Here is a 14,625-nt window from a genome sequence, read left to right on the forward strand (position 1 = left end):
TTCAGATGGCGAATCAGAGATTCGGGTCTCCTGGTGGCCTTATCACGTTGCGTCTACCGTAAAACCGTACCTGCCGAGTCCCAGGGGCGCCGCATCCCTCGTGCAGTCCTTTGCGAAATCTCCGAAGTAACATGGGACCCTAAACGTACCCCAGATTCATATTGTGTTGTTTACGCCGCTGCCGTTGCTACACCTGTAGCTCAAACTCAATCACATGCTAGGCTATAGCCGAGGACATCTGCCCGTGTCTTCTGTCTTGTCTTCCGTCCAAAAGCGGGGCGTGGCTCCCGGTGTGTGAAGACCATGAATCGTTCATCCGGTCCGTCTCTACGCTTTACATACGAGCCGCAGAGATTTGCATCGGCCCACCGCAACATCAGCCCACCGAACGTACCTCGCTCCAATTTTGACTGCCGCGAGCTTATCTTCTCTGGTGGAAGAACGTTGGCACCCCGGCCCCGGACCGAGACGGCGCCCACAAGGCCCTGATGTTCACCAGGAGTCAGGGAAGAGCAAGCGCACGATCCCTATGCACCCTGTTTTATAGGCCTAGGATTCTGAACCCCTACCAGAAGGATTACAGGTTCGCATTCTAGAACGGATGTGTACATGGCAGCCGCCAGCACCGCGCCACATTGCATACAAACAATTTACCAGACTATCGTTCGCTCTGTGGTATTTGTGGGCCGACTACTTTTGCGGTGTTATCTTACCGATTTCATCTCAATATCGGCTTTCCCACGTGGCGAATATGTTCTCGACCAATGTGAGCAGCGAGTAAGTGTTTTGTTCGGTCCGTATAAAGCATCTAGTGGGTGCACCCTTTGGAAGTTCATTGCAGCGCGCATCCAAATTTACCCTCGTTTAAACTTATTTTCTTTTGGATTTTCGAGATGCCTGCATTTTCCCGTTTAGCCGTTGCTGTTCAGCTTCTTGCTGTAATTGTAGCACCTGTTCTTGGTGCTGCCGCCAAGCCCCAGTATGACTACGTTATTGTAGGTGGAGGTGTTACTGGTTTGATTGTAGCCAACCGTATCACTGAAGACAAGAGCAGTATGTATCATGACACATTGACTGTTCGAGAGGTACTAATACAGATTGACAGAGACTGTTCTTGTTGTCGAAGCTGGTGACAATGTCGACACCGACAACACCAAGATCCCCTACAAGGCCAACGACCTGACCTCGGCTGCCGGTCTGATCTGGGAGAACATCAACTCGCTCCCTGAGCCAGGTCTTGGTAACACTTCCTATGCGGTTATCGTTGCCAAGGTCCTTGGTGGTGGATCGGTCATCAACGGCATGGTCTACGACCGTGGCTCTGCTGCCGACTACGATGCCTGGGAGGCTCTTGGCAACAAGGGATGGGGATGGAAGGGAATGGAAGAGGCCTTTATCAAGGGCACCACTTTCCAGCCTCCCACTCCCGATGTTGTCAAGGACTTCAACATCACTTGGGACGAGTCAACCTATGGTAACGGACCGTTGAAGGTCTCCATCACCTCCAACCAGTACGAGGATATCAAGGACTACTGGGCGGCATGGAAGGCTTCCGGTGTCTACATTCCCGAGGATGGAAACGCTGGTGAGGCCTACGGTCCTTCTTGGTACGCCAACACCATGGATGCTACCACTGGGCGTCGTGCGCACGCTCGTTACGCGTACTATGACCCCATCCAGACTCGTGCCAACCTCCACATCCTTACCGGTACCACTGCCGACAAGATCATCTTTGACAGCAAGAAGAAGACCATGGCCAGTGGTATCGAGGTGACCGACAAGACTGGCAAGAAGGCCACCTTCTACGCCAAGAAGGAAGTTGTTTTGGCTGCCGGTGCTATCCAGACCCCTAAGCTCCTCCAGCTCAGTGGTATTGGTCCCAAGTCCGTCTTGAAGGCTGCCGGTATCCCGGTCAAGGTTGAGCTCGACGCAGTAGGCTCCAACTTCCAGGACCACCCCTACGCCACCGTCGTCTTCAACACGACTTCCAACTACTTCCCCAACCAGAACTCGCTCATGACCAACGCCACCTTCAACGCCTCTGCGTGGGAGCAGTACGTCGAGCACAAGACTGGTCCTTACACTTACGCCCGTGGTAACGCCCTGGCTTTCATCTCCCTGCCCGACATGACCAACGACACCGACAGCCTCATCAGCCGTCTGAGCAGCCAAAAAGCCACCGACTACCTCCCCAGCATCTACAAGTCCAACAAGAAGCTTGCTAGCGGATTCGCTAAGCAGCGCGCCGTCATCGCCGACATCTTCTCCCGCAGAGATGCCGCCGTCGCCGAGTTCCCCGTCCCTGCCGATGGCAGCTACGGCCTCGTCGGAGTTGAGAAGCCGCTGTCCCGCGGTACTGTCTACATTGACGCCAAGAACCCCAACGGTCCTCCCAACGTCATCTACAACGCTTTTGTCAACCCCATTGACCGTATGATCATGGCGGTTGGTCTGCGATTCTTCCGTACCGTGTGGGCCCGCCCTGAGCTCGCCAGCAAGAAGATCTCTGAGACTGTCCCTGGTGCTCAGCACACTTCAGACGAGGATATTTACAACTCCCTGCTTGCGCAATCTATGTTGAGCCCTACTCTTGCTCACCCGTCTGGCTCCTGCCCCATGATGCCTGAGAGGGACGGTGGCTGTGTCAGCGACAAGTTGATGGTCTACGGTACTCAGCATCTTTCCGTTATTGATGCCTCCATCATTCCTATCATTCCCTCTTGCCATCTCCAGGCTACCATGTACGGTATTGGTGAGAAGGCTGCTGAGATTATCAAGGCCAGGTCGTAGAGCGTGGCCTCTTGGTCTATATAACATTCTTGTATATATCTATCTTATAATGTGTATAGCGACTACATGAGCTACGAGCGAATGCCAAAGTTGCTTTGTTCAATACCTGTATTTCCAAGTCTCTTTGCAAAGTGATACCCGCTGCTAGTCAAAGCCTTGTGAACCCATGCAGCCAAACGAGAAGGCATTTTTTCTTCTCAGTCTTGCATTGGTTCATAAAGTGTCTTCCAAATTTTGATAGTAGTCAGCGTTGAAGTCTCAGACTATGGGAGTGAATACTTTTAGGGCGAGACGTGCGTGGGTTGGTGGGTAGGGTGGACCCCCACTAGTGCCCCTCCATCCCACGGTTGCGTCACTACTTTCCAAAAGTTCACGCTGCGTAGCTAACTTGACGCGCCTGGTTATTGTCCCTCCATCACCACCACCACTGACCCTACACGCAAAGATACCCCTGACCACGCCATCATGAAGTTGCTCAAAAGCCAGATTGAACAAAAAACAGGCGCGGGCTTCGTCACCCTGCTGCCTGAAGAGCCTGAGGACATGTGGCACGCCTATAACCTGATCCAAGAACACGACCAAATACGCGCCAAGGCAGTCCGACGAGTCTCAAAGACATCAGATGCCGGCTCCACGTCGTCACAAAGAATTGCTTTGGACCTCACCATCACCGTAACATCGACCGATTTCGACGTCGGCTCCGAACAACTACACGTTTCCGGTCGCGTAGCAAAGGAGAACGAGCACGTCAAACTAGGGCAGCATCACACACTCGACTTGGAGCTAAATCGCAAATTTACCATTGAAAAAGCAGACGGCTGGGACAGCGTCGCGTTAGAGCAGTTGAAAGAGGCATGCGATGCATCCAAACGCGCAGAACTATGGGCCGTCGTCATGGGAGAGGGCGTCGCGCACATCTGCATGATCACAGAACACCAAACAATACTGCGACAAAAGATTGAGGTCTCGGTGCCCAGAAAACGACGAGGTGGCGTCGACGGACACAGCAAAGGCATGGACAGATTCTTCTCCACAACGCTCTCCACCCTCCTACGGCAAATCGACCTACCAAATACCTCCAACACGGCGCAAGGCGGCAAAACACTCCCCCTCCTGCTCGCCAGCCCCGGCTTCGTAGCGACAGCATTCCTACAATACATCAAAGCAGAAGCGACGCGGACAACCAACAAGCCGCTCATGGCCCTCATACCCACCATCATCATCGCACACTCGTCATCAGCGCACACACACTCCCTCAACGAAGTTCTCTCCTCCCCAGCCATAACGAACAAACTCTCCGACACAAAGTTTGCGCGTGAAACAGCGCTCATGGATAAATTCAGCACCCTCATGCGCCTGGACGATGGGCGCGCGTGGTACGGACCCCGCGAGGTGGAGCGCGCGGTTGCCAAAGGCGCAGTCGGACGCGGAGGTGGCGTGCTCCTCATCAATAACGCCTTGTTTCGCGCGCAAAACGTCAAGGAGAGGCGGCGATGGGTCAAGTTGGTTGATCAGGTGCGCGATGTAGAGGGTGGTGAGGTGCGCGTTCTCAGCTCGTTGCACGAGTCGGGGAAGCGCCTCGAGGGGCTGGGCAATGTTGCGGCTATCCTTACTTATCCGTTGGAGGACTTGGATGAGGATGACGGGGAGGATGTTGGGGGTGGCGAGGGTGAAGGGGGCGAGATGATAATATAGGTTGTGGATGTACGTGGGGTGGGCTGGTGTGTGGCTGAGCAAGGGGTGATGGGCAAAGACCTACAGGTGGCTATATGGAGTCATGATGATAGCGATATACCCTCGATGAACGCATTTGTGTATACTGGATCTCTTCTCAATGGTTGCTACAGGGGAGTGTTGATTAACAAGGTCTTTGCGCCGAATATGTAATGCGAGCATGGTGTACGCTAATCCAGGCCTTCAAGACAGCAAAAGAGAACAACAACGTCTGCCTATGCTGACTTGGCGATTTGAACAGCCTGGAATACAAGCATTCCGACTTGGTGCAAGAACAAAAAATGGTAGCTTCACTTTGATTAGAGCGTGTCATCCATGTGCTGGGGCCATGCTAATCTTCTCTGTATCGTTTCTTTATTGACCATATGCCCAGAGGCAGAGGATAGATCGAACGATTCCATTATAAAGATGGAGTTCGGATGAAAGGCGAGTGGTACAGTGTCCTGGGGGCTTTGCAGGGTGGCTAGGCGGCGACGGGTCACGTGTAATAGTGTCAAGATGGATATCTGAGAGACCATTTTTGATCTTGTAACCACCAGTATGGATCCTCTGGCGCCCAACCTGCATCTTCTGGCAACCATACTCTATCTTCTGACGGCTCGGTTCTATTGTAATCTTCCCAGTCGGCTTCAGAATAATCATTGTCGTACAACGAAGCCACCATGTTCTTGACAAAGTCAGGGTTATCGCCAGCATCATTGCTGCGGGTGATCTCAATTTGAACCGACATGAGAGCATTCGCGGGCAACTCGGTAGATGTGCTCGCCACACTCATGCGATATTTGTTGAACAAGGATTCTGAGAGAAAAGTGCCAAGATCTTTCCCTTCTCGCTCGATCTGCCTTACAAAGCCACCAGCCTTGGTCGTACGGTTAGGCCTCTCTCCCCATTGATAATATGGCTCGAACTTGGTGTAAAAGTGCTGCGCCAGAAGATTAGAGAACACCATCCACTCAACCTGGATTGGAAGTTGCGTTGACGTTTGCCGATCGGACACTTCCGTAGAAACATTGGAGTTTTCCCTCAAGATACCTAGAGATTTGACGTGCTTGCTGTAGACCTCAAGGAAATTTCTGCATTCCCTCGACTTCGACTCTGTCATTATGTAGTCGTCTGGCAAACCATGTGGCTTGCTGGGCCAGTGCGTCAAGCAGACACCATACGTATAGGTTCCCATAGTATACTGCGAACGCATGATGAAAACTCGATAGTTGGGATACCGCGACTCATCGTTCCTTCGGGACTCAAGGGAAAAAGTCTGCATTGCCGTCGCAGAATCCAGAGCAGGGGTTCCTTCGACAGGCGAGAAAAGATCAATCCCATATCCGCCAACGATCCAACAGATTGTCTGGAAGGTCAATGCTCGCTCTTTCGCGCCGCAGAGGGTCTCGAGCATATGGAATCCTTTGATCACATGCGCGTCCAGCTTTTTCATGATCTCCTTCACCTGCCAGTACCACATTACCTTCCCCAGTACATCTATCGATGCGACTGGTTTGAAAACATCAAGGATCATCCAAGGGACGGAATAAGAGTGCGTATGCTCCAGACCATTCTCAAGAAATTCTTTGGTATTGGTCATCAGTTCCTCGAGGCTAGCTTCATAGTTCACCTCCATACCAGTCGTCTGGAAACTTTGTTGGAGTATTCCGAGCAGCCCGTATATTCGATCGTGAAATCTTGAGCACGTCCTATTGGTTACGACTCTCAGAATGCGAGACATCGCGTCCTGAATCGAGCTGCCATCCCAATCTTTTTCGAACTGTGACTTGGCGAGAAAGAGTTCATTGACTGGCTGGCTTTGACGCTCATAATGTAGGAACTCATTGAAATTGTACAACTGCTTCCAATAACAATAATGAAGTCCACAGACTAAGTGAAGTTTTCTGGCAAGAACACACTCCTGGACGATCCAGATACGCCGGAAGTACGATCGGCTACACAGTTTACTGATCGCCTTTTCGTTATCTTCGATTTTAATTAAGTCTGGGCGAATTTTATGATACCAGTTCGGCCCCGGTGGGTCATCATTCAGGTAATCCAAAGCCATGGCTGAACCATCGCCAATCTGACCAATGCCAAGCCAGGCTATAACATGGGAAGCTCGACGATATATTTTACCCATCATGGAAACCTGATGAGGCTTTTCCATGTCGCTCGCCTGGTCTATCGCGATGGCATCAATCCAAAAATAAGGTGAGTCTTTGTCGAATAGCCTCGTGCTCGATGTATCCGCCTGGAGGGTTCGTATATGTCCTAAGGCGTCGAATAGGTTCTGCCGTGTTTTGAAGACTGCCCCATCTATGATGATGTCGTATATCTCTGAGTCATCGCCCCATTCATACGATAGTGCTACGAACGCTGGGCACTCCGCAAGCTCGTAAGTTTGTATGTTGAGCCGAATGGCCTCTGTGCCAGGCTGAAGTTTCAGAAGACGTATTTGCTCCGCTGGACGCGCCAACGGGATATGCTCAAAAGTTGTTCGAGACATGGTAGTTTTCTGTAACAGGATGTGTTCGTGACGAAGGGAGTTGTCGCAGGAGTCTTGTTCGTAGGGCCATGGCAGCGAAGGTCGCATTCGGCTGAAAACGCCTCTTGTGCTGTCACGGCTGAATTGAACCAAGGACATCCAATGGGAGAGCCCCGCCCCCAACCTTTACGCTTCGAACTCCCGAGGCACTACCAATTCATTAATACTCAAGTTTCTTAGATCCAGGCGCGCTTCTCATAGACATACCAACTCTCATCGGGTCGTAATCTGGAAGAAAAGAAAAATATTTCCTGCACATCGATGGCAATGTCGCTGTGCGCCCAAGTCACTCAAACGACCGGCGTACCCTATAGTCAACAGTCGCTTGGTCAGAGTCGCACTGTCGCGGTATTGACGCAGGATTTGACAGCGGCATCGTGCTCTCATGCTAGGTTATGTATGGTCTTTATCTTTGTTTTTCTCAATCGTTTGATTGGAAGTGTTACAGCAGAATTGCTGTACGCCTCGTTGTATGCATGACATAGATTGTACTTGATGATGAGCCGCCTCATCATCTCTATGTGCTCTAAAACTGCTACCGCAACTCATAGTCCTCCCATAACAGCACCAAGAACACTCAGACCCAGCAAGGCTGAGACCATCCAACTCCTACCTCCATTGATCCTTATACCAGCACTAGCATATCCTCCCTCGTTATCGTCCCTTTTCACACCAACCGTATCGGACCATCTGCTAACCTGTATATCATACGTCCCACCATCAACGTCCCAAACCAACTGTCCATCAACTTGAGTATACCCCTCCTTTCCTATCTCCTCACCATTCACCGTCAAAATCACCTCCATATAGGTTCCCATCTCCTCAAGCGGCAACCTCACAGAACCCTTCGTACCCACCGGCGTCTCAATCCCCACCGTATACCTCTCTCTACCCTTCTTATTCACCCAACCGACCCTAAACTTCCCCAATCCCGTCACAAAGCCCCCTTCTGCCTCCTCCAAATCGCCAAACCTCGGCTCAACAACCCATACTCTCCCAGCAGGTTCCCTAATCTTCAGTCCTACCACAAACTCCGTCAACGCACTCGTAGGACCCGAGCCCCATCCATGTGCATGCGACACATAACTCGGATCATATCCGTACCCCCTCTCCTGTCTATACCCAAACGTCCCATTCGTCCTATACCCTTCTATCACCGTACTTCCACCCGTGCCGTTGGGGTGATTAGCATACCAGCCCCAACTCCTGCGAATCAGTTCTAGCGCACGATGTGTATTACCGACGGTGAAGTGGCTCTGGATTTCAAACGAGGAGATGAATGGGGATATGTTGCCGGGGAGTTCTGGTGTTTCGGCGCCGATGGGCGTCCAGTTTTTTGTTAACGCGGTGGAGATGGATTGGGCCTGGGCGGAGGAAGGAGAGACGAGGCCGAAGAGGAGGGCCATGCTGTTTGCGTCTTGGGGGTAGAGAGTGGTGAGTGTAGCGTTGTCGCGGAATGCGCCGTACGCGGTGTCGAAGGTGTGGGTTAGGATTGCTGATTGAAGACACGTGGCGCGTAATGTCCATAAATCCTGCAGCCTAGTGCCGTTGGTCATCGCGGTGTCGTTCAGCCATGTTGCGAGCTTCGCACCGGTCTGCAGTGTATGATATAAAATGACGTTCGCTTCGGTGTTGTTGAAGCCAGTCTGCCAGCGCGCCCAGTCCCTCGTGCCCGTCTGATTGAACAACCCAGATCCGTTCACCTCGACTTTAGCATAAACATACTCCATAGCTCTCTTGTACCTCGCCCAATTCTTCTGCACAAAGGCTGCATCGTTGGTGTAGAGCATGTAGTTGTACGTCCCGATCATCGTCCACATATGGTACGTATCGCTATTCTGCTGCAATAACGGCGGTCCAGCTTCCGGAAACGAGCCATCTGGATTCTGGTAGTCAAACATGACTTGCAATGCATTCTTCACGCTCTCGAGATCTCCAGTGCTGACAAAAGTTGAAGGCACGGCAATGCCCATGTCGCCTGGCCAGACGGCGCGATCGCGCTTTGCGCCATCGACGATGATGGTCTCTCCTGGTCCCAGAGTACCATTGTTGGCCCAGCCGTTGGCGAGCATGGGAACCCAGCGGCCGGTGTTGGATGGTACGGCGTTGGTTTGGAGCGTGTAGGCGCCTGCATACCATATCCTATTCAGCAGCTCGTCGTTACAATGGAAATACCCCTGATATGCTCTCAGATTCGACCATGTAGGTTGAAAACTGATTTCAAGCTGCACATCCGTGATGTTCACGTAGGTGCCTGTGTTCGTGACGAGGAAAGCACTCATGTACCGAAACCCTCCTCGCATCACTTCATCCGGCATCGTATACGTCCCCGGGCCAGCACTGGTTATATTGACATACAATGCTCCATCGCGACCAGCAAACTTTCCATTCGACGCATCAGACCACTCGCCAATCCACGTCGATGCTTCGGAGAATGCGAGGCCGATGGCACCGGTTCCATTGCTTGTGTAGGAGAGAGAGGCGATACCGCCAACTTCTATACCGAAATCGAAAACAACATTCGTTCCATTCCCGCGGAGGACTACGAGTCGAGGGTAACTTGCTGGATGACGGTCTCGGATAGTGACGACTGATCTTGGTCGAACTGTACGTGATGATGGGGCGTAGATGTTCCCACGCCAGGGCCCTGATTTGTTACCATCAAGGAAGAAAGATAGGAATAGAAGTAGGTACCTTCAAACGCAGCTTCAGTTGGTCCATTGCATGTAGTATCTCGCCAACAAGACCCAGCTAGTACTTCCAATTGCAGCGTCGTCAACGAAGCGATACTTGCCAGCAGCCTAGTCCAATACATGTTTGCTAGATGAAGGCTGAGCTGCACGAAGCAGGATGTACTCTGCTGATATCATGTCTTGATAAGCTTCAAGGTTCAAGGTACTATATGATGCTCGGCATGCGTTGCGCCGAGCCGCCTAGGTGGTTTCGCCGGACCGGGAATAGATGAGGTATACGATCTTCTTGATCATCGCTAGAATGCGGGGAAATAAGCTAAGCGCTAGCTACACCAAGCTCTTCGCGACTGGTGCAGGCTGGTTCCGCTCTTCGGGCCCAGTCCTGGCGGATCTTGTCTTAGAAACTTTGGTTCGATGCTTGATCAACGGCGCTGGCTGGTGACGACCAATTCCCAAACAGCTGTGCGAGCATAATTACATCTACTAGCACTTTGTGGTAACATTGGAAGTCAATCGCACTGCTTGATAAGAGCAACGCAATCTACAACTTCTCCTGCGTCTTCTTCCCCAGCACGTCCTCCCTCCGTCTAACATCCACATCCCTCGGCCCCTCCCCCTTGAACCTCGTCGTAACAACCCATTCCCGCAGTCCCCTCCTCCCCTTTCCACCTTCCTGCTCCTCGACCTCTTTACCCGGTCGATCCAATACGAGAACCGCAGTATCTTTATCCACACCTCCCACACCGTCCTGCCCCTTCTCACCATACTGACCCTTGCCCAGCACGATAGGAGAAATACAAGCTTCTGCAAAGGAAACTTCAGGCTTGCCATCATACATCCTCGGTTTGCGCAAGAAATCCAGACATTTTTCTCGCTCGAGTTGCAGCTCCGAGATACTTGGTGTAGGACTGCTCGGGCTCGTGACCGTTGCCGCTAGATACGGACTCAGCAGCAGCGTCAGGAAAAACTGCGGCGGAAACAATATAATCCTATTCTGCCTCGCGAGATCAATCCACTTGTTCGGTGGCAGGAAACGTGCGGCCGTGTGTTCGATACCCCCGTCATGCGTCGGGTTTGGTATAACGATTTCATCTTCTTCTTCGAGTCCAGAGCCAGGGGGCGTGGACGCTGGTGCCGCGTGTTTCGTGGGCGATACGGACCCGAGAGGAAGGAAGTAAAGGTACATTTGTGTCGAGAATCTTTTGGGCACGTTGCCGGGCGTTACCCACCGCGTAAACGGTATCAGCGCCTCGGTGTCGGGGACAGCACCCCATTTCTCAAGTAGATCGCCAAACTTGACTGTTCCGCTGTGCACGTCTCGTCGCCCTTTTTCACGTTCTTCGTCGCTGATCTCGGTGAACAGCTTGCCTGTCTTCTTGCTCTTAGCTAGTAGGATACCGCATTCCTCAAATGTCTCGCGCACGGCTGCCATACGGTAGGCAGGCCCATCTTGGTGTCTCCCTGGGTCGTTCACGTCGGGGATGGCGCCGTCGTGCGTTTTGGAGAGGGCGCCGCCAGGGAAGACGTGTGCGGAGGCGAAGCTCGAGGCTTTCTTGACACGGTGCAGAAGAAGAATTTGGTTGGTAGGGGAGATCAGGAGGACACTGGGGATGGTCAGCATATGGTACTTGGAACCGTTGCTAGAGGTGGAGGGTTGGCGGCATACCTTGCGCTGGGCCGTGGAACCGCTGGTGTCTTTGCCGCCTTTTTAGACGGCTGGTGGTCTGCTGGGGTGGACATGTTGCGCTTCTTTAACTCAAGCAATCCAGTCGCGGGCCGTTGAATAGCCTTCAAGTAGGCAGCTGTTCGTACTGACGTCGCTCTGCACCGAACTTGTGGTCTGTCGAAGAACGAAGAGAGTGTAAAGGTGGGACGTGTAGAGATGGTTTGTCTAAGGGTAAAGGAGCGCGCAGTCAATCTACCTTCAGCCAGGAGACGCATTGGCATATCCGGCTTCACAGACAGCCGACAATGGCGGTCGGCGCGTCATGACGGCTGGCATGTGGTTGGTGAGTGACGAGTCGACGCGCGGGGAGGTACCGAGGTTAGGACATGTTAGCTCGCACGGTGACATCGCGGCCAAAGAGTCAACACTCCAGAATTTCCCGCGGCAGCATGCATCACTGACTCAGCAGAAGACATATTTTGTACTTGAATAAGAATGAACAGAGTTCGTGGTATCATTGCTTTTGGCCTATTGTATCCATTTGCTCCCGTAAATAAGAACATCAATCATCTTCGCATAGCGCATCGTGTCTAATAATGAGGGAATGAACCAAGCCATTCAACCATCCCAACCACCCACTAACGCCCTCCCAATGCATTTCTTTCGTATATCGTTTTCGCTCCTCTATGAGTAAAGCTTCTTGTCGAAGCTGTGCAGACCATGCACGTTACCCTCAGCCTGTGCGCTAGCAGTGCGCAACTCGAACCTGACGGTGCCGTTGGCAACGCCCTTGTGAAGCTCTTCGAGGCTCGTGATACCAATGTCCTGTAGCGAGTGCTGAACACCAGCCATGAGGTAAGGCACGAACTTGGTGATGGAGCCACGGTCCTGGACGGATCCAGAGACACCCTGCGCAACGAGGACACGGTCACCCTCGGAGAAGTAACGCGCAGTACCAGCGTTGCTGGCCTTGGAGTCTGCGGCGCCGGCGCCGGCCTTCTTGTCCTCCATGGCGGCGATACTGCCCATACCACGGTAGGCCTTGACGAGCTGACCGTCACCGCTGACAAAGTACTCTCCGGGAGACTCAGTAGTACCGGCGAGGAGACCACCCATCATGATGGCCGAGGCACCCATAGCGAGACCCTTGACGATGTGGCCAACATTCTGGATACCACCATCGGCAATGCAGGGCACGCCGAACCGGGACGCAAATGAGGCGACGTTGTACACCGAGGTAGCCTGCGGCCGTCCGACAGCCATGACTTCCTGTGTGATGCAGGCACTTCCGCTACCCATGCCGATACGGAGACCGTCGACACCAGCGGCGATGAGCCCAGCAGCTTGATCGCGTGTGACGACGTTGCCACCAATCACGTCAAGCTGGGGGTACTTCTCCTTGATGTACTTGATCATCTCAATCTGGTACATGCTGTTTCCCTGACTGCTGTCGAGGATGACAATGTCAAGGCCGGCATCTACGAGCTTCTGCAGACGAATCTTGTCCTCGGGTCGGGTACCGATGGCAGCCGCCGCGATGAGCTGCTTCGAGTGTGGGAGCTTGGACGCAAGCGGGAAGTTGAGGTTCTTCATCAAGTCGGAGCGAGACAGGAGCGCAATCAGGTTGAAGCTCTCGTCGACGATGGGAAGCTTGCCCTTCTTGGACTTGTTCAAGATGTCGTTGGCTTCCTTGAGCTCAACACCGTGGCGGGCGGTTACGAGGTCGGTGGACATGACTGCGGTGACCGGGTCGTCGAGCTTGTCGTGGAACTGGATGTCTCGGGGTGTGATGATACCAACGAGCTTGGAGCGAAGAGTGCCGTTCTCTGTAGCTACTGTCAGTGGATGATTCCAATACAAGATGTTGACAAAGCGTAGTGGTTTAGAGGCAATTCAGATACATTTTCTCCACAGTAGGCGGAACCTTGCGGATGAACGAAAGTTATTTTGAAAGGTTGATCATCACGATGCGAGCGGGGGTAGGAACAACGGAGTAGAGTCTGACTTACCAGTGACTGGGAAACCACCGAATCCCCACTTCTCCTTCAGCGCCTTGGCCTCTCCAACAGTGGTATTGGGAGAGATGACGACTGGGTCCAGGATGAAACCGTTCTCAAAGCGCTTGACTTTGCGAACCATCTCAGCCTGGTCGTCCTGAGAGCAGTTGTGGTGGATCACACCGAGACCTCCAAGGAGCGCAATGTGAATAGCCATCTTGTGCTCGGTGACAGTGTCCATGGGCGAGGAGACGAAGGGCGTCTTGAGAGAAATGCGCTTGGTGATTGGGGTGTCGAGTGCGACTTCGGCTGCGGGGAAGCCAATGTAGCCAGGAAGCATGAGGAAGTCATTGTATGTGAGACCGCCGTTCTTCTTGGAGTCAATGAGCGTCTTGACGTCAATGCCATCGCGCTCAGAGTACTCGTTCTTGAGAATCTCAAGAGCCTTGGTGTAGTCCAAGGCGTTCTCAGCCGTGTTGGTCATGGCGTCACCGTTGGAGATGGGCATGATAGGTATAAAAAGAAACTTCTCAAGGATTTGAGAAGGGTAAGAGGGGTATCACTGAAGGAAACAGACCGTCGTTCTCAGTAAAGGACTCTGGCCGGGGAAAATCGAGGGTTTTCCCAAGAAGAAAAAGTTTGGCAGAGAATGCGGCGCGGAAAGAATTTCAGTGGGCTCCTTCGCCAAGAGTCTGCTGATGTAACCCCGCCTTTTAGCGTGACTAAGACGCGTCCCAAAGGCAGACGATGCGCGCGGAACATGGCAGCATGTGCGTGTATACTGACTTGAGCACTTGATCTTGCGATGGTGCTGGTGGTTGTCGATTCGTCCAAATGCACGCTGTCTACAGAAACATCATCGACCGATGAGTTCCACAGGAGCCGACAGGTACCTGGGTGCTTTCTGGTATAGACAGGTTGGTCGAAACCTGTCAATTGGGAGCTCCCTTATACTTGTCAAGTATTGACATGTCGACGAGGATGTAATTGGACGTCTGGAAGGGGTACGCTAAGGGAAGGTTTGGACGCGACAGCTCACCGTGCGACGTGTAGTAGGGCTGCTGTCGCCGTTATGGTGCCGGACGTCTTGTCGCCCTAGACTTCAGGCACCGTTGTCGCGACATGGCGTAGACTGGAGATTTCTGGGGCGGTTGAGGGGAGGGGTGTTGAGTTCGGAGTGAAGGGCTCGCGGCAGACATGATGATCAACAGCAAC

General features: G+C 52.7%; 6 protein-coding genes across 6 annotated transcripts; 2 read left to right on the forward strand and 4 right to left on the reverse strand.

The window, feature by feature from the left end:
* Window positions 1-893: 893 nt before the first annotated feature.
* Window positions 894-2,790, forward strand: AA0111_g8195 (hypothetical protein; the record flags this gene model as incomplete). Its single annotated transcript, XM_028654615.1, has 2 exons — window positions 894-1,053; window positions 1,106-2,790. The coding sequence occupies 2 exons, from the start codon at window positions 894-896 to the stop codon at window positions 2,788-2,790; spliced, it is 1,845 nt and encodes a 614-aa protein (XP_028504215.1).
* Window positions 2,791-3,255: 465 nt separating this feature from the next.
* AA0111_g8196 (hypothetical protein) lies at window positions 3,256-4,485 on the forward strand (the record flags this gene model as incomplete). The annotated part of the gene is made up of 1 exon (XM_028654616.1): window positions 3,256-4,485. One exon carries the CDS (start codon window positions 3,256-3,258, stop codon window positions 4,483-4,485), a length of 1,230 nt encoding a protein of 409 aa, XP_028504099.1.
* A 532-nt stretch (window positions 4,486-5,017) lies between these two features.
* On the reverse strand, window positions 5,018-6,142 carry AA0111_g8197 (hypothetical protein; the record flags this gene model as incomplete). The annotated part of the gene is made up of 1 exon (XM_028654617.1): window positions 5,018-6,142. The coding sequence occupies one exon, from the start codon at window positions 6,140-6,142 to the stop codon at window positions 5,018-5,020; it is 1,125 nt and encodes a 374-aa protein (XP_028504100.1).
* A 1,457-nt stretch (window positions 6,143-7,599) lies between these two features.
* On the reverse strand, window positions 7,600-9,372 carry AA0111_g8198 (hypothetical protein; the record flags this gene model as incomplete). The annotated part of the gene is made up of 1 exon (XM_028654618.1): window positions 7,600-9,372. The coding sequence occupies one exon, from the start codon at window positions 9,370-9,372 to the stop codon at window positions 7,600-7,602; it is 1,773 nt and encodes a 590-aa protein (XP_028504217.1).
* Window positions 9,373-10,288: 916 nt separating this feature from the next.
* AA0111_g8199 (hypothetical protein) lies at window positions 10,289-11,487 on the reverse strand (the record flags this gene model as incomplete). The annotated part of the gene is made up of 2 exons (XM_028654619.1): window positions 10,289-11,351; window positions 11,414-11,487. The coding sequence occupies 2 exons, from the start codon at window positions 11,485-11,487 to the stop codon at window positions 10,289-10,291; spliced, it is 1,137 nt and encodes a 378-aa protein (XP_028504218.1).
* Window positions 11,488-12,097: 610 nt separating this feature from the next.
* On the reverse strand, window positions 12,098-13,918 carry AA0111_g8200 (Inosine-5'-monophosphate dehydrogenase; the record flags this gene model as incomplete). The annotated part of the gene is made up of 2 exons (XM_028654622.1): window positions 12,098-13,239; window positions 13,423-13,918. The coding sequence occupies 2 exons, from the start codon at window positions 13,916-13,918 to the stop codon at window positions 12,098-12,100; spliced, it is 1,638 nt and encodes a 545-aa protein (XP_028504195.1).
* Window positions 13,919-14,625: the final 707 nt, after the last annotated feature.

Source organism: Alternaria arborescens (assembly GCF_004154835.1).
Source record: "Alternaria arborescens strain FERA 675 chromosome Unknown contig_20, whole genome shotgun sequence".
Lineage (NCBI taxonomy): Eukaryota > Fungi > Ascomycota > Dothideomycetes > Pleosporales > Pleosporaceae > Alternaria > Alternaria arborescens.